At 43.7% G+C, this 18,393-nt stretch overlaps 1 protein-coding gene across 2 annotated transcripts in view; it reads left to right on the forward strand.

The window, feature by feature from the left end:
- Positions 1–18,393, forward strand: part of Fech (ferrochelatase) — a 34,989-nt gene that overhangs the window by 14,792 nt on the left and 1,804 nt on the right. For both annotated transcript variants that reach the window (XM_057789255.1, XM_057789256.1), the window contains 7 exons: positions 748–896; positions 5,314–5,448; positions 8,996–9,102; positions 12,636–12,734; positions 14,677–14,784; positions 15,191–15,355; positions 17,965–18,024. In XM_057789255.1, coding sequence (XP_057645238.1) covers positions 748–896; positions 5,314–5,448; positions 8,996–9,102; positions 12,636–12,734; positions 14,677–14,784; positions 15,191–15,355; positions 17,965–18,024 — 823 coding nt within the window. The remainder of the gene's footprint in view (positions 1–747; positions 897–5,313; positions 5,449–8,995; positions 9,103–12,635; positions 12,735–14,676; positions 14,785–15,190; positions 15,356–17,964; positions 18,025–18,393) is intronic.

Below are 18,393 nucleotides of genomic sequence, written 5' to 3' on the forward strand. Positions count from 1 at the left end.
TCCATCACACCAAACAATTTCCTTTTTATATTTTATTTATTTAGTGTATGTGTGGGTGTGTACATGCCATGGATGGACCCATATGACAGAAGGAGAGAGCCATTCAACTCCTGCCAGGTGTCCTCTGACCATCACATTTGTGCCAGAGTGCATACACACATGTACATTTGCATACATGCACACACACACACACACACGCACACACTAAATAGTAAGCATAACAAAAAACGCTTTTAAAAAGAGCCCTGTGTGAGTTAGACGTGGTGATGCAAGAAACTGGAGAAACAGTATCCAGGGCCAGGCTCAGCAACACTGTGAGTTCAAGGGTAGTCGACATCACATGGTGAGAGTCTGTTTCAAAATTAAAACCAAATCAGGATGGTCCTGGACTTCAGCTCAATGGCAGAATCCTTGACTATTATGGATAAGGACCCTGATTCAGTCCCCAGCGTCATGAAACCAATGTACACTTCCTGTGCTTTCTCTCCTAATTCTTGTTAGGTGCAGAGTCAGCACACAGGGTGGTAGTTAGCAGCATCCAGGTCAGGGGTGTCAGGTACACAGGATGTGCAGGATGTGCTCCTCGAACACTTGTGGAGTGCAGAGGTGAACTCTCACGACAGTATTCCTAGAGACAAGTTCTATCAGACTCTTTAAATTTTCCTCTCTCTTCTTTATCGAGTAGAAAATGTATCTCGGAGTACAAAGGTCAAATAAAGCCACTTACCTATATGTTCAATGATTTAGTAAGCTGGCGCCATTCATCGCCAAACGCCGAACCCCCAAAATTCAAGAACAGTATCGCAGGATTGGAGGGGGATCCCCCATCAAGATGTGGACTTCCAAGCAAGGAGAAGGCATGGTGAAGCTGCTGGATGAGCTGTCCCCTGACACAGGTGTGTATTCTCATTACCACAGTGCCAGGTTTGTTGAAATTCAGAGTCAGATGTGGTGACGCATGCCTGTAATCCCAGCACGCAGGAGGCCGAGACAGGGTGATTCTCTGCATCAGCAATGTGTGTGTGTATGTTTGTAACTATGGGAATACATGTGTATGTGCATGTGGAGACCCAAAGTTAGTATGTTTGGTGTCTTCCTCAATTTCTTTCCATTTTATGTGCTGAGGCAGGGTCTTTCAGTTTTACCCAGAGCTCACAAATCCATTTAGTCTAAGGTAGCCAGTTTGCCCCAAGATCTCTTACCTCTGCCTCCTGTGTACTGGTGGCCTCCTGACTTGCCCAGCTTTTTATGTGGTTACCAGGGCTCTGAACTCCAGTCTTCATGTGTGTACTGCAAGTCCTTTTTCTACTGATCCATCCCCTGGTCTAGTACTAGCAACTACTGATTTGTGAGTTTCTATAATATATATACTACATGGTCATTTGACTACTGAGTTCTTAAGATATTATCCTCTGACTGTAGACCCTTTTAAAATTACTGCCAATGTTACAAATATACCGAAAAGTTGAAAAGTGTTTCAAAAGGAAGTTGAGGTGAAGTTGAGCTAGATTGTAAAGAAGAAGCAACACCCCATACACAGAAGATGGGTAAGGCTGTTGCAATGGCCCTTTCTTCTAGTTGGATAGTAATTAGATGAGCAGTTAGAAAAGTAGCTAGCCTGTAACTCAAAGTGTAAGTCCCTGAGCAATCTTCAGTCCTGTTTTCAGCTCCATGCCACCACCACTGTGAGGCTGAGTTGCCGTGTTGGCCTAACTCTGATGGCACACATCTGGTAACTGTGAGAACCTCTCCATAGACCGAGACACTAACTGCGGGAATGAGCTACAGGTGCCACATTCATTCCCATCTGAGGTGCGCTTGATTGCAGGACACGTAGTTTCGTATAATACTCAAGCATGGGCCAATGTGAGTGTCCTAGTTTGCTTTCTATCGCTGTGATACCATACTGACCAGAAGAAGCTTGGGGAGGAAAGGGTTTATTTCATTTTGTATTTCTCTCTAACAATCCATCACCGAGGGAAGCCAAGGCAAAAATTCAAGCAGGAACCTGGAGGCAGCAATTGAAGCAGAGACCACGGAGGAATGCCGCTTTCTTGTTGGTTCTCCATGGCTTGCCCAGCCTGCTTTCATAGACCACCCAGGACCTCCTGCCCAGGGTCACTGTCAGTAGTGAGCTTGGTCTTCCCACATCGATCATCCATCAAGAAAATGCCCCACCAGTGGGCATGGGCCTATGGGATATTGCCAAGTTGCGCGGTGGGCCAGCCCTGCGCAGCGGGCCGGAGGAGTAGCTCAGCTGCGTGGGGTGGAAGGAGGGCGGCAGTGGCATGGGCTCAGACTACATTTGGTGCTAAACTGTAGTGGTATCAAAGAGTTCTGCAATAGCCCGGAATGGAGTATAACAAGGGTTTATTTATTTGGGAATACACTCACAGTAAGATGCAGTCTTCTGCATGTGCTGGGAACTGGGAACCCAGCCCAGCAGAGAAAACCACCCTCCCACCTCCCGCACACTTTTTGTCTGTACTTATAGTACATGAGAGCATGCCCACAGTGGGCCAGTATCTGAGAGGTTATTGACTGAAGGAGTTCCCACAGCACCCCACAAAGCAGTCTGATACAGGTGATTTCTCAAATTATCTTTCTCTTCCTAGGTGACTCTAGTTTGTGTCAATGTGACATAATCGACCAACATAATGAGAAATGTTAAAACTGAAAAAAGTTCAAGTTAGGGTGTAAGAAAATATGCATTCCATGGCTTCAGACTCAGGACAAGCGTGTGGCCCTGGGGCCCTCAAAGAGAACAGTAGTCTGCTTGGTAGGACTGTCAGAGTTCTCTCTGAGAAAACGTCGCTGGGCATCAGCTTGGAATGTCCTCAGAATCTGCCAGTCCCACTGCACACAGGGGCCGACTCCCTCGGCTGAACATCTCACTTAGACAATTTGTTCAACTGTACTTCTGACCAGCAGGTTTGCCTTGCTGTGGCTCAAGGGCTTTTTGTGTACAGTTCATCCACACAGGCCACAGTGCCTTTCTTTAGATGTGGCAGAAAGATTTAGCTGTCTCTACACACCCCTACTTGGTAGGGAATAAACTCTGATTGTTGTTAGTTTACCATTGTAGTGAATCCAATGTGCAAAATATTCAGTGGAAAGGATTAGAAAGGGGCCAGTCTTTCTGTTAGCCTAGCATCCATTCCTATGAACAGCCCTATCAGATGTCAGACTCGAGAAAGAAGACAGACAGGCAAGCCCAGAGTAGCAGTACACACCTTTAATCCCAGTACTTGGGAGCAGAGGCAAGCAGATCTCTGTGAGTTCAAGGCCAGTCTGTTCTTCATAGTGAGTTCCAGAATAGCCAGGACTGCATAGAGAGACCATGTCTCAAAAAAATAAACAAAAACCAGATAGGAATGCATTCTTCCCACCTTTCCACCTTCTCCGTCTCTGGTCTCTATGGGCAAGCTATTGAATGCCTGGACTTTCTACGGCTTCAGTCTCCGAGACTGGCTGGACAGAGTCCCAGGGCACTTTCCCACTTACCGTCAGGTGTCTGGTCCTCTTATCGTATGGCCATATAGTGCAAAGACGGGAATTTTCATGTGACCTATTCTGAATTAATTCTCTGCTTTCATAAGCCATCAAAGACTCATACACTCATCTCAACCTTGAAGTTGTTGGGGAGGCGACTTTTGCATTTCGTGATTAAGCATTCTGTCCTCTGGAGATCTGATTTTAAATATCCAGTCCTCATTATAACTTTGGGGCTAAGCTCAGTGACTTTTCTGACAAGTCATTAGTTCACCCAGTGTGGCATAAAATCGTCTCCTCTGTTTGGTCTAATCATTTGCCTGCATTTTCACCTACACTCTCACCCATCGGTTCCTATACCTTTGTGTCCCTCATGTGTCTATCCAACCTCCAGGTCTGTGTGCGCACCGAGCGCGTGACAGTACTGCCTTACCCTCATGGGACCGGCTTGCCTGACCACTGTCACCCAGGCAACAGTCACTTCTCTGGGCCTTTTGTTTCTCTGGATGTTGGAAGCTCTACTTGGGTTTCTAGCCCTTAGTGGGCCTTGGCTGTCATGATCCTTTGACAAATCGCTATCCACTTGGGTGACACTACTCTTTGGAGACAGGGACAAACGTCTGTTTACCCTAGATAGGGAACCAATGACAGAAAAGGCACAGATGTCCCCAAAGTCCACGTTGGTGAGCCAGTGGATTTCACTGAGGTTCTTTACAGGAATGTGGGCAAGAGTGACTTACAGGCACAGAAATGTCTAAAGACGGCTGCACCACTAAAGCCCACCGTATCATGAGCAACAGCTCACCAAAGCTGGGAAGCTGGAGCTCATGGCACAGACAGCAGACATAGTAACAGGTTGGAGAACATCTCTGCCATGCCAGTTGGCCTGAGCCTCTTCTAGGAAGCTCATCTGGTCTTGGTTCCTTCTAGGCATTCCTGCTGTTCCCTGCTTCCTCTGGGCTACTGGACAGAGAGTGGCTTTCAGAAGTCTTCGTTGTTTTTCTTTTCTCTGAGTCAGGGTCTCACTTTGTATTCTGTATTGATCTCGGATGTGCCGTAGATCAGACTGACTGACTTCACACTCAGTTTGCCTGCCTATGTGATCAGGGTCATGTTCTGCAATGCCCCTCCAGTCCCTGTCTGTTGGTTCATTTGTTTTGTTTTCTCCGTTTTGAGAAATGGTCTAGCTATGTAACTCAGACTGGCCTTGATCTTGCTGTGTAACCTCAGGTGTCCTTAACTTGACCTCCTGCTCTTGCTTTCCTGGTGTTAGGAGTTCCATGCTTATGTCACTTTGCTCAATTAAGACAGTGCTTGTCAAGAATGAGTACTAAATTTTAAAAAGAAATTTGAAACAGGGTCTCACTATGTTTCTCTGGCTGTCCCAGAACTATATCTATATCTATATCTACCAGTCTGGCCTCAAACTCACAGAGGTCCTCCTTCTGAGGGCTGGGATTAAATAAAGGCTGTGCCACCTTGTCCAGGTAGGTACTAGTTTTTTTTTCCCCTCCTGATGTTTCTTTAGTCTCTTTATGCCTGGTGAGAACAGATAACTTAAGAATAAAAGCTTGCACTTTAAAGATTAAACATTAATAAAAGGTAGGAGGGTAGGACCGCTGACCTCAGAATAACTGAGTGCCCTGTTGCCTGCTAAAAGATGGACAAGATGCCAGGAATATCCTAACTTGCTCGCCATAGCAGCATTGTAGAAAATTAGGTTAGTCGTTCATTGTTCTGGCCATTACATTATGTTTGGTGACTCTGAGGAATCTATATAAAGATTAATACCTTCTCCTTCCCACTTGTGCTTGCTAATAGCACCTCACAAATACTATATTGGATTCCGGTACGTCCATCCTTTGACAGAAGAAGCAATCGAAGAGATGGAGAGAGATGGCCTAGAAAGGGCCATTGCTTTCACACAGTACCCACAGTTCAGCTGCTCCACCACAGGTAAGGACAGCTCAAAGGTGTCTATAGCCCTGGCAGAACTAGACCAGGAGTCTGAGTATTGACGGGATTTGCAATTTGAATGGCAGATCTGGTCAAGTGTCTTCTTGACACTTAAGAGTTCAGGTCAGTCACTTTGAAATTGTACGCTTCGTGTGCTTCTGGAATTATTGGCCTGTCTGCTGAGGTTACAAATGGTGGCTAGAAGGTGTGGCTATGCTTGGGTGCTGCTTTAATACAGTTGCCTTAAAAGAGCAACAATGAACCTTAATCACTTTCTAGGCTTGTATCTTAACCTTATTTTTATGTCTACCGTGAAATTCTTATTAAGGGAGTAAAGTGGATGACTATTCTCATTTTGAAAGCAGAAGTATCCATATGGAAATATGGAAATACTGCTATTTTTATTTTTGTATCTATCAGTTATGGGTTAGTTACTGGTTAACTTAAAATCTATTCTGTCCAGTTGGGGTGGCTCACACCTCTAATGGCAGAGGCAAGCTGATCTGTATGTATTTGAGACTAGTTTGATCCATAGAGTTAGTTCCAGGCCAGCCAAGGTTACATGGTAAAAACCTATCACAAAAATAAACAAACAAATAAACAAAAACAAAACAAAAAACTCCCAAAACTAACAACCAAAACTAAAACACAACAACAAACAAAAACAACAAAAACTAACATGAGGGCTCAAATGAACATTTTACAGACTTTCTGTGTTCTTGGTTTTTGGAATGTATTACTCTTTGCTGTTCTCTGCACATTTGACTGAAGATGAAACATAAGTTTGGAAAACTGTATATTCTTTCTTTCTTTGCTTGCTTTTTGTTTTTTTGAGCCAGGTCTCACTATGTAGAGGCTAACCTTGAACTCATGAGATCTGTCTGCCTCTGCCTTCTGAATGCTGAGATCAAAGGCATGTATGTACCACCATACCTTGCTAGGAAGCTGTTTTTGGCTCCATTTCTTGTGTCTAGACTCCTCCCCATTTTAAACTTTTGTAGGTTTTATTTGGATGTACACCTACCACGTTGGAGTGCCATATGTAGGTGGTGGTGTTTCCCCTTCCTGACTACTCTCTCCCAAATATACATATAGACGCTTATATAAATTACAAATGCTTGGCCAATAGCTCAAGCTTATTACTAACTAGCTCTTACAATTTAACCCATTTCTGTTAATCCGTGTAGTGCCCCAAGGCTCATGGCCTTTAGCTCTATCCCATTTTGTGTGTCTGACTCGTTCAACATCTGGCTGGTGACTCCTCTGACTCTGCTCTTTCTCTTCCCATCCTTTTTGGTTTGACTTACCTGCTTAACCTTATCCTGCTCAGCTACTGGTCAGTTAGCTTCTTGATTAAACCAATCAGAGCATAATTTACACAAAGTACAGAAGGATTTTTTTCACAGCACTTGATTATAGGTAAAGCTTTATTATTACCCACAAATGTATTTGTGTTCTCTCAAGGACTTGGGTCAGTGCATTTATATTCCCAGTTTGCCTTTGAATATTAGTGTTATTATGTCTATAAGGAGGAACAAAAGGTTATGAGGAAACATTCCAAGTGTCATGTGCCTTAAATGGTGAGGCACACAGACTGTGTGCATGCATGTATGCATGCATGTGTGTGTGTGTGTAAAGAGAGAGAGAGCACCTGTTAAAATGCCCAATCTTGCTCATATACCCAGAAATCTGAACTGTGATTTACTGTGGGAACCTACAGTTTTAAAATATCTAGTAATGTATTATTGGGGAATGAGTCAGATCTTAGAAGTTTCTAGGCATATTTTTATCTTGCTTTGCACAATGACCCTCCACTTAGAGATGTCTGCTCTCCACAGTACGTAAGTTGCAGTTGTTATTTGTGTGGCTGCATTGCGCTCTGCCCACAGATGGTTCCCGCCGTGTGGCCAGGGCTCAGGGCACAAGCAGCCTTTCTCTAGTGCATCTTGTGTGTAAGGACCAAACATCTGTGCTTCTGAGCTATGAATGTTTTAGGAAACATTTATTCTTGGAGGCCAATAGTCTCCTTTTGCCTCTGTCCTTTGAACAGACACGTGTGTCCTATGTATTTCTCATGGCATCTTTCTCCCTTCTGTCTCCCCCTTCTTAATTACTTCTTCCAATAGTGTACTGACTGTTGTCCAGTGACAGGCGGGAGCTGACGTGGCTCCCAGAAGCTCTTTTGTACATCAGAAACCGATGCCCAGAAGCACAGTGAGAGCTGCAGTGTGAATATGACGAGATACTTTGATTGCTTTGGAAATTATTTTTGTCCCTCAAATTTAGATTCTCTTACATCACTGTTTCTACTCATTGGAATTAAGCCCCTTGATTTTTTCTTTTTTAATGCAAGTTGAATCTTAGCCTGAACAAACAATTTAAGTTAAACTGTGGCTCTGTCCCCAGTAAGCTTTTTAAAGTGGGCAGCTTAACTCTGATTCCTGTGGGAAGGAGCCCAGGAAACTGATGATAGGCAGCACTCAGGCATGTTGGAACTTGCTTTGTGTGACACTGAGTAAGAAGCCCCTGTTGCTGGGTGGTGGTGGCGCACGCCTTTAATCCCAGCACTCGGGAGGCAGAGGCAGGCCGATCTCTGTGAGTTCGAGGCCAGCCTGGTCTACAAGAGCTAGTGCCAGGACAGGAACCAAAAGCTATGGAGAAACCCTGTCTCAAAAAAAAAAAAAAAAAGAAAGCCCCTGTTAGGATTGGTTTGTAGGCTTTCAAGTTTGACCCCAGCGTCAGCGTCCCTGGTCAGGGTGCCAGCCCTCTCCTGGACTTCGGGTTGTCATCACAGTCACCTTTCACATAGAAACACAGCTTTTGTTAGGTTACCTGCCAGAGTGCAGTGTCTGTTTCCTTCCTTCCAGGGAATGGTACATTTTGTAAAAATTGATTAAATGTGGGCTTTTCGACCCCTTGCTAGGCTGCTTGCCCTGTGATTGCACCTTTAGAAAGGGTGGCTCTGAAGCTTTCATTTGAGAAATAGTTAGCTTGTAATACTGAATGGAAATGTCCAAAATGCTCTGGATATGGAATTATGCATATTCTAACCCGAAAACTTTGTAAAATGCAGCAGCTCTAACGGAAAATGCCAGGAAACCGCTGTGAGAGAAGGGCACAAAGCAGCATCAGCATGCTGGGATAACAGCCCACTTGTGTCTTTCTTCCTCACCCCCTACACTGCCTGTAATGGGGCTGATTCCGGTCATAATGGGAGCGCTTTTCTTCACATGCTCTCAATTTTAAGACTTGGTCCCTGCAAAGTCACAATAGCTGACGTCTCGTAAACTCCCAGCCGCACATCTCTCCGTGGAAATGGCCTCAATAGTCTTTGAAGGTCTGTTGAAATTGATTGCTCTTTAGTGATCTTCATTTGCAGGGTAGTTAAATCTATATGCATTTTAGAGTATTGAAAAGATCGTAATTAGACTGGGTTTCTGTATAGACACAGCTGCCTACTCTGAACTTACAATTATTGCCCTTACTAGTCTGTTGTATTTTTTACCACAATCAAGTGTGTCTACTAAATGGCTCCCTTGTATTTTAGGCAGCAGCTTAAATGCCATTTACAGATACTATAACGAGATGGGACGGAAGCCCACCATGAAGTGGAGTACAATTGACAGGTGGCCCACGCATCCCCTCCTCATCCAGGTGTGTATGCCCGCCCGCCAGCAGCCTCTGTCCTCACAGCCTCTAGTGCGAGTCAGCTCTGCTCTGCTTGAGGTGGTTTCTGACCCCGCTGGTCTCTTGCTTACCTTCCAGGCTGGGAGTTAAAGCCACGCCTTTAGACTTTTTACTTGTCATGAAAAATGGCGCTAAATTTAAGGCTAAGATGGTGAGACTCTGCTCTCTGCAGATTATACGTTGGTACCATTGTTATATTTTGAGTTTTGTATTTTTCAGTGACCAAAAGAGCATTAATGATTATATCAATACACAGTATTTCCATTAACTTATATACTTAGATTGGATGACCAACAAATTTAAATTTAAAACTTCCATATTCTAAATCTTTTAAAATATCAAAAGATTAAAAAGTACAGACAGTAGAGATACATATTCAGACACAGGAAAGTAAACATTTCAGTGGGGGAAGTCGCATAGATCAAAAGAAAGTACTCATTTATCCTGTACACTTATATTTGTAATATTCTGTCAATGAGTACTTTATTTTAGAAGAATCAGTTAAAAATTACAACTATAAATCCAATAGCTTCGAATTGGTATTATTTTATTCTTTTTTTTAACAAAACAAAACAAAACCATGAGTGAAGTTGGTTTTAAAAAAGCCCTGAGTCATTTAGATAGAGTGTGCAGAGTCTGTAGAAGTTTCTGCTTTTGAGCTATTTTAGGTCGAGAAACATAGAAGTGGTTTGGACTATAGTTCGATTTATTTTATATTCCTTGACTATTCTGTAATGGGGCACAATACCTGCAAAGAGCGGCAGCACTTAACACTGTGACCACTAGATGGTGCTAGACGGCATTAAAATCAGGCCGGCTTTCCCCAGAGCGGTGTCCTGTGGGTAGGGAAAGGGTTAACACTTGTGTTGGAGTAGAAACTAGAAAGCGGTCCCCTAGGGATGGGTGTCGCTGTGGGCTGTGTGTGTGTCCAGCGGTCATCGTTCTCCCGGGTCCAGCCAGGGGTAACTGGAGTGCCTAAGGCCCCGATCGCTGCTGCGGCTGGGAAGGAGGGGGTATTTCAGTCTGCACTGACATGTGGCACGGGAAGAGGGGTCTGCACAGCATCTGCCTGCCCTGATCGAGGGAGTAATTAGATTTGCATTAAAATTCAGCCCTTTGAAAAGGGGGAAGCAGAAAGATGGAAAGGTCTCTTAACCGAGGAAGTCTCTGTTCATAAAATGAAAGGGAATTTTAGAGGCATTTATCTGCCCTCCTGGATGGTGTGATTGAAGGCTCTGAGAGGCCGTGCTGCTTTCATTCTGCACGGGGGCTGTGCACAGAAAATCCTGCAGATGGGTTTAGGTGATTTAAGTAGCACTTCTATTTGTCCGTGCCGCTTGAGTTTTGAAGATGGCTTAGCGACTCTCGCAAGCCCCAAGGAACTGTGTTCTTACTTGCAATTTTCCAAGCCCAGGAAAGGGAAGGAAGAGGGGGGAAACCCCTAAAAATCTAGTCTCAATGCAACTAAAACCGTGGCCTTAAATCCACAGTTCTGCATGTTAGAGGTACTAGCTACTCAAAATAGTCATAGTGTTACCATTTCTTTAATACCGCTCTTTATCTGGCCGCTGGGAGTAGCTGCGGTAAATGTATGTTCCAGGCTTCTATGTAAACTTTACAGTGGCTACTTTATGTGGGCTGTTCTCTAAAAATAATCCTGAGAAGGCCTGCTCTCTAAACATTATGAACACTATAAAAACACAGCTTTTGTTTGTACCAAATATTGTCACACTTACAATATGGAGATGAGGGAAAAGGGGAGAGAGGCAAACAGTATTAGATACTGTTTCTAGGTACCATTTTGTTCAGTATTTACTTACCAAATTTGTGAGTTCTGGAATGGTAAATATCTCAGTATTCTTAGGGACTGGTTTGGAATCTACAGTACATCAGCTCCAAGTTGGCGTGATTCTTTCAAGTTGTTCTTTAAATTTTATTTGTACATGCAAAATAATTACAAGAGTAATAGTTAGAAGGATAATATGACGGGAGAGAAGGCTCCCTGGTTAAGAGCACATACCACTACTCCAGTTCCGTTCCCAGCACTCTCCTCAGGTGGCTCTCAGCCGCTGTAGCTCCAGCTCCAGGGGATCTGGATGTTCTCCTCGGGATCTGTAGGCATCCTCACACACACGCACATATGCTGCCCCGTACACAAATATACATAATTAAAAATAAAGTAAGGACAGGAGAGATGGCTCCGTGGTTTAGAGCACTGGCTGCTCTTGCATAGGACTCATAGTCTGAGTCCCAGCACCCACATGGGCAGCTCACAACCATTAGTAACTCCAGTCCCAGGGGATCTGATGGCCTCTTCTGGCTTCCATGCACCAAGTATTCACGTGGTGCACATCCATACATGCAGATGAATGCACAAAATAAATAAAATATTTTAAAAATGATATAATTAATTGCTATCTATATTTTACCCATATTCATGTGTTAACATCTCATTTAATCTGTCATTTACACGTTCTCTGTATGTGTATATGTGTATATGTCCACATATATTTTTTTCTGAACTGCCTAAGAACAGATAAACACACACACATGCACACCTTAAGATCAGGGCTGTTCTTTTAAGATAACCACAAAACATAATTCCACCGCAGTTTGTTTTAACACTTGATATTCAACTCCTGTCTAATTTCCCGTCACATTCCAGTTTTCTCAGTTGACCGACTTCTGTCTCTTGGTACATTTTCCTTATGAACCAAATGGCCAGGAATGATTCAAGTGTAAGATGAAAGAAAGCCCTTTGAGATCTGGTGTTTCAGCACCTACCCATGAGACTCAGCAAGGAGAAGCGAGAGGGAGCCGGTCTGGCGGACAGAGGTCTGAAGGCAGCAGGACCTGGATTCTAGTCCGCGTTCACACATATGGCTGGGCAGCCCTCCCATGGCCACATCTTGTCCCCCTCTGCGTGTTTAATGGGGCTGTACAGCCTGTCATCCGTCAAGAAGCTTGTGAGCAGGATTGCTTTGGTGCAGAGCCTGGACTCATAAGAAAGATGTCATAAAAAATAGACGAGTATTTTCTAATTTCTCTCCTATTTCTGGCTAATGTATTTTTGTATGATAAGCCTGAGAGCCAAAGTAAGGAAGATTTAGAAAGACCCCGTAAGCTGTTTTCCTGCTAACAGAGCAAATGTGAGATCTTAAAACAACTTCTCCTTCCCATCTGTGTTTCCTTTCCATCTGGAAGTGTGCCCTGCTCTTCCCGAGGGGAAGCAACCTCGGCATTCGTTTGCAGAGAGCCATTAGTGAGCGTTAGAAGTTTCCCATCAAATTCCCTAGGCCCTTGAAACCATTGCCATCCATTCTGAAGTCGAACCAAATCAAAGAGACTATACTGTTTGCATTTTTTCAAAAAGAGGTAGAGTTCCAGATTTGGAAGATTACCCTGAGATATTTGGTATCACTCTCATTTTTGAGATGCTTCCTTTCTTCCCTCCTTTGCCCTTCTCACTGCCTTCTCCCCCATTCTTGCGCTTCCTACAGTGCTTTGCGGACCACATTCTGAAAGAACTGGACCATTTTCCACGCGAGAAGAGAAGCGAGGTGGTCATTCTGTTTTCTGCCCACTCCCTGCCAATGTCTGTAAGTAAGAACGTTTTGTTAGGTGACCTAGCGGTAAAAGATGGGGTTGTTTCACTTTCTAAGCGTGTAAAGTGGACCTGGCTCCATTCTGCCCTCAACTCAGTGCAAGAATGAATTCTATTTTTTTTTTTTTTTTTTTTTTTTTTTTTTTTTTTTTTGGTTTTTCGAGACAGGGTTTCTCTGTAGATTTGGAGCCTGTCCTGGAACTAACTCTGGTAGACCAGGCTGGCCTTGAACTCCCAGAGATCCGCCTGCCTCTGCCTCCCGAGTGCTGGGATTAAAGGCATGCACCACCACCGCCCAGCAAGAATGAATTCTAAAATCCCAGCCGTAGCTTGCTCATAGATTCATTTTCTGAAACCTCCCAGCAATTAATTCGATGCACAATATTACAAACAGCTCTCTTATTAATAGCCATTAATGTTAGCTGGGAGGTTCATTCATATGTAAGAATTTCCATCAAGTGTACCCGCTAAGCGTTGTGCTTTTGCCTGCTGTGTGGAAGGAGAACAATGTGCAGTTTCTGTACGCGGAACTGTGTAGCCAGATTCATTCACACTAAACCCAGTTCTCTCTTCAAGACTTAGCAGAGGCCTGTGCTTTCTAGGGAGCCAATCTAGTTTCAAATTCATTAACACTAGGGACTACAGTGTGACCAGAGAATACATAGCACAGAGCTTGTGACCCTTGGTTCATCATATTATACCAGGTTGTTCATTGAAATGTCACCTCCTCTGCCATGGCGGTTGCATTTCAGGAAACATGGCAATACCAGGCTAGTAGGGTGTTTGAAAGATCTTGGACTCAGTGCCCAGTTTCATCTGCTCAGAACTATGATCCTGTCCCGTGAACACTGTTTTCCATGCCATAGAGGTGGGAGATTACATTTGCTTAATGTGTCATTGGTCTGAACCACATGATTAACGGCACCAACCAACATAGGTGGAGGGTACCATGTTGCTCCTGAATGATCACCGGAGTCAAGCCCCATGCCCCTCACCTGTAAGATGCAGCCACTACATCAGTAGCAAATGGCTTTAAGGAAATCGCTCCCTTTGGAAGCCTGTCTCTTTCGTTTCAGTGGCATCACAACTCCTTTTTAGTGTCATGCAAAGCCTTTCAAGGATCCACTGTAGGTACCAGAGGGAAGCTCCAGAAAGGGCAGACGAACACTTACACTGGAGCATCCCAGGAGCCGCCTTACAGTGGCTCCTGCCTGTAGCAGTTATTGTTATACGGTGCCAAAGGCAGCTTTGTATTTCTTTCATCCTTCTACATTTATGTTTCTAATGATTATATGGCCACCAGTAATATCATAATGTATTTTCTTAGTATTTCATTTCATCAGTACAGTATTTATCGGGCACCTATTATATATACCAGATGTGGGGATGATGTAAACAGATAAAAACCTTTGTTCATGTACAGTAACAGGGAAAGATAATTAACATAATGTGAAGGAAAATACCATGGTGGAGCAGGCGGTAATAAACGCCATAAAGCAGAGGGCTGGAGTTAGGGAGTCAGTGCCCCACGAAGGATGACAAGAGCCAGAATAAAAATGTGTGCTGAGTATCTCACAGGTTTCCAGTAGGCGCTCCCGTCGGAGTGCGTGCCCCACTGCTCACAGTCATTTTGCTGCTGTCAGCTGTCAAGGAAGGGAGGAGAGATACTGAGTAGAAGCCATAAATCGTATCGGTTCATATCTGAACCAGGTAGACCTTGTCCATCTTCCACAAACGGCATCTTCTTTGGGATCTTGAGGCTGACCGAATTCTTTTGCCAATGAATAGCAGTACTCAGATATGATTGTCACTAGTTCAGGGGGCAGCAAGGAAGGGGTGTGGTTCATGCTCATCTTGTCTCTGCACTGCCAGCGGTTCTTGGCACCCTTCACCCCTTCACCGTGTCGGTGACACATGTTACTCTGTCTCCACTGCAGGTTGTCAACAGAGGGGACCCCTATCCCCAAGAAGTAGGTGCCACTGTCCACAAAGTCATGGAAGAGCTAGGCTACCCGAACCCCTACCGACTGGTATGGCAGTCCAAGGTAGGTACCTTTCATACATTTTTAGGCTATCATCTCTTGAAAATATGCTTTATTGTTTATTTATAAATGGGAATTTGAGCTCTTCCGTGCCAGCAAGCTGTTCTGTAAGTCAACTACTCACTGTAGATAGAAGGGTGAATTGAGCCACCGGGGGAGTTCCATCAGCTAATATCCGACTTTTAGCATTAGTGGAAGAAACTATTTATTTGTACCATTGGCCTCTGGAAGGATTCAAGTTTCAGTGTGAAAGTGACTCAAGCCCATTCAAGGAGGTGTAGGAGGGGCTCTCACCTGGATGGATACGTGTGTGCTCTGTGTGTGTTGGGGGTGGAGGCCATGGTGGTAATATGTTATTGACCTGTCAAGAGAAATGTTCCATGTCTGCATTGGTCCTCCTTTCTCATAGGTTGGCCCGGTACCCTGGTTGGGTCCTCAAACAGATGAGGCTATCAAAGGGCTTTGTGAGAGGGGGAGGAAGAATATCCTTTTGGTTCCAATAGCGTTTACCAGTGATCATATTGAGACGCTTTATGAACTGGATATTGAATATTCCCAAGTGTTGGCCAAGAAGGTAAGTGTACCCATATGGCTTCTTAGTCCCATCATGATTTAACAGGACGTTTTCTCTTCAGTTATCAATTTAAAAAAATTACTGTTTATGGGGATGGGTGTGGTGTAACACTCCTTTAATCTCAGCGCTAAAAGACAGAGGCAAGCAGATCTCTGTGAATTCAAGGCCAGTCTTCTACTTAGTGAGCTCCAGGCTAACCAAAGCTACATAGAGAGACCATCTCAAAAAAGCAAACAAAGGAAACAGGAAGAGGAGGAAGGGAGGGGGAAGAGAGAGAAAGAAGAAAGAAGGGAGAGAGGGAGGAAGGAAGGAAAAAAGAAAAAAAAACTTTTGATATGTTTGTATGTACTGAGTCTTCATCATTTTGAATAATACTTCATAAATTAATTCTACATCAGCCCTAGAATAGGATGTTTTGCCTTTATTAAACCATGTTGCCCAATATCATTGAAACTAATGCTTTTTTCAGTGTGAGTTACCATGTGAAGTTGGAATCTTCAGTGAAAAGGAATTGCATATCTTACCAGTTCTGAGGGGGATGTTTATTAGTCTGTAATTCATTCCCTGCACTCAGTACTGTTGTGGTTCTTAGGCTGTTACCCTGTTTCTGGTTGGGTTTGAGGACATATGAGTCCTTGCCATTTCGGAGAGGCACATAGAACAAACTCAGACACAGTGTGTGTTGTGATTCCCCTGACCTCTTCTGGGCCTTTACTTCCTTAGCTGTTTGCTAGCAGGTTGTGATCAATCTGACTATTGAAATAATAAATACCACTGCTGGCATAAGATGGATGTGGTGTGTCGCTCAGGGTGGAGAAAAACTGTTGCTTACCTGTCTTGAGGCTTCCAAGGGCTAGCCTGAAACCTTCGGTGGCTTATTGCTGGGTTTCTGTGGGAAGCTGGAAGCATGGGAACTCAGGAAGCCCTTTTCCCCTCTAATCTTGGGTGAGAACTCATGGCCTTCGCACGTGTGACTGGTGGAAATCTGGCTCCACAGGGCACTACACCCCTTCTGGGACTGGGTGGTGGTGAGGGGCAGAGTGCAGGGTGAGGAGGGGCAGAACCGGAACCAGCTGTCCACCCCTGCAATTTGTGTGCCTATGCCGGTCACCAGTCAAACACGGATGTTTGAACGTAAGGGTTTTTTTTATGTGTTGAGCAATGATTTCTATTCGTTTGTATTACAAGCAGAGGCTGTTAATAGTAACCAAGAGGATTATTAGTGATTGATAAATTAATCCCTGTAGAGAGTAAAGGAAACCATGTAGCTATCATTATTTTGATATGAAAATGTAACATGGTTGTCACAACTAACTTTAAAAGTTTAAAAAATTTTATTACACAGTGGAAATGACTTTTTTGCCGTTTGCTGATAAAAATAATAAAGTTCTCAGATGGTGCCGAGAAGGTGCTGTCAAGAGTGGGGCTCGCTCAAACTCTGACCCTAAAATGGGCATTTCTGCATTTATAAAATATTTATCCATATTTTTGTAATCCCCATTTTCTTTTCATAAATACATATTTTGGATATAAGTGAGTAAATATAATTAAATGCCTGTAGCCATTTTTTCACAAATCTTTGATTAATAGTCATTTGAGGTTTTTTAATTTTAACTGTCATATGCTATGTCACTATCATATGCTACATGACTGTCATATGCTATGCAACTATGCTTTCACTTTTCCGATGATGTTCTGTGGACAGATTCATTGCTGCTGCATCTTCCTAGCCTCTCCCCCCCCCCCCATTACTAACGCTGCTTATTCTGCTGCCATGGCTGGTTTGCAATTTTTTAAAGTAGAACCTCCTCCATGTTGAGGTCTAGCTGTTTGCTGAATACATTGTGCTTCCTGAGTGGACGCTCATTTAAATGCCAATGTAAAGGATAAAGCAGCTGACCATGTCTCAGCATGGATGGAGAGAGAAGATCCTAGCTATGGAATAAATCCTATATCGTTCTCCATTATCTGAGACAGTTAGCTGTATCTGTTGTTGTTTGTTTCTGTTGTTTGTTTTGTTTTTTAAGATGGGAAAAGAACGTACTGAACAACACTCAGATTTTTTTCTTAGTTTTTTCTCTATAAAAGCTTATTTTAAAACCCAGTTCTACATTGGATTCCATTTAGATTCAGTATGACTTAGAGTCCACAAATTAATTTCCTTCTCTTGGCTCTTACTTGGGATCAAAGCAAGTAGGAGATTTTTCTTAATTACAGCAACATTTCCTTAGACAGGATCTGTACAGTTTGGATTAGAGAGGTGGAATAGGAACAAGAATGGTGTGTGGATGGGAATCACTCCTGAGAATTCCATCCAGTGTAACTCAAGCATGGCTTGGAATCCCATCACTGTGGGGAGGTGATGGGGCAGAGGGGACACAGGACCAGAAGAACAGCTTCTGGCAATCTGCTCAGCCTGCCCAACCACCCCACGACCACCTCCACGAGCAGTCTGTAACCATTCAAGGCCAGGCTGCAGAGTTGTGTGCGTGTATTTCTGTGTGTTTGTTCTTTTGTGGCACTTAATGTCTTTAAAAAAAAAAAGAAAGAAAAAGAAGGAAAGGAAAATAAAATGTGTCTGTGTTTTCTTCCCTTCTCACTTGATTCAGTGTGGAGCTGAAAACATCAGAAGAGCGGAGTCTCTTAATGGAAATCCATTGTTCTCTAAGGTACTGCGGTGTTACAACCATTTTAGTAGAGCATAGTGCAGAGTAGTCCTTGGAGAAACTCCTGCACGATATTGGTTTTCTCACATATTAGTACATTTGGAGTTCCAATTAATTACAAAACTAAGAGCGAATTCCTTCTCTGCTCCTCCTTTGTCCTTTCAGTACCCCAGTCTCTTATTTTGCCCACCTGCAGCTGCCTAGTTTTAGATCTGCTTCTCAGGGAAAAGGGGCAGTGGATGGGGTAAGAGGGTCGCTTTCTTAAAGTCTCCGTTTGGACTCTGTCTAAGCCGACAGTCTCCTGGAAGGACTATATTTTACAGTTCTGGAACTCAGTTGAAAAGAAACCCTAACCAGAGCTGTTTTCCTGAG

This window comes from Chionomys nivalis, chromosome 14, assembly GCF_950005125.1.
Source record: "Chionomys nivalis chromosome 14, mChiNiv1.1, whole genome shotgun sequence".
Classification (NCBI taxonomy): domain Eukaryota; kingdom Metazoa; phylum Chordata; class Mammalia; order Rodentia; family Cricetidae; genus Chionomys; species Chionomys nivalis.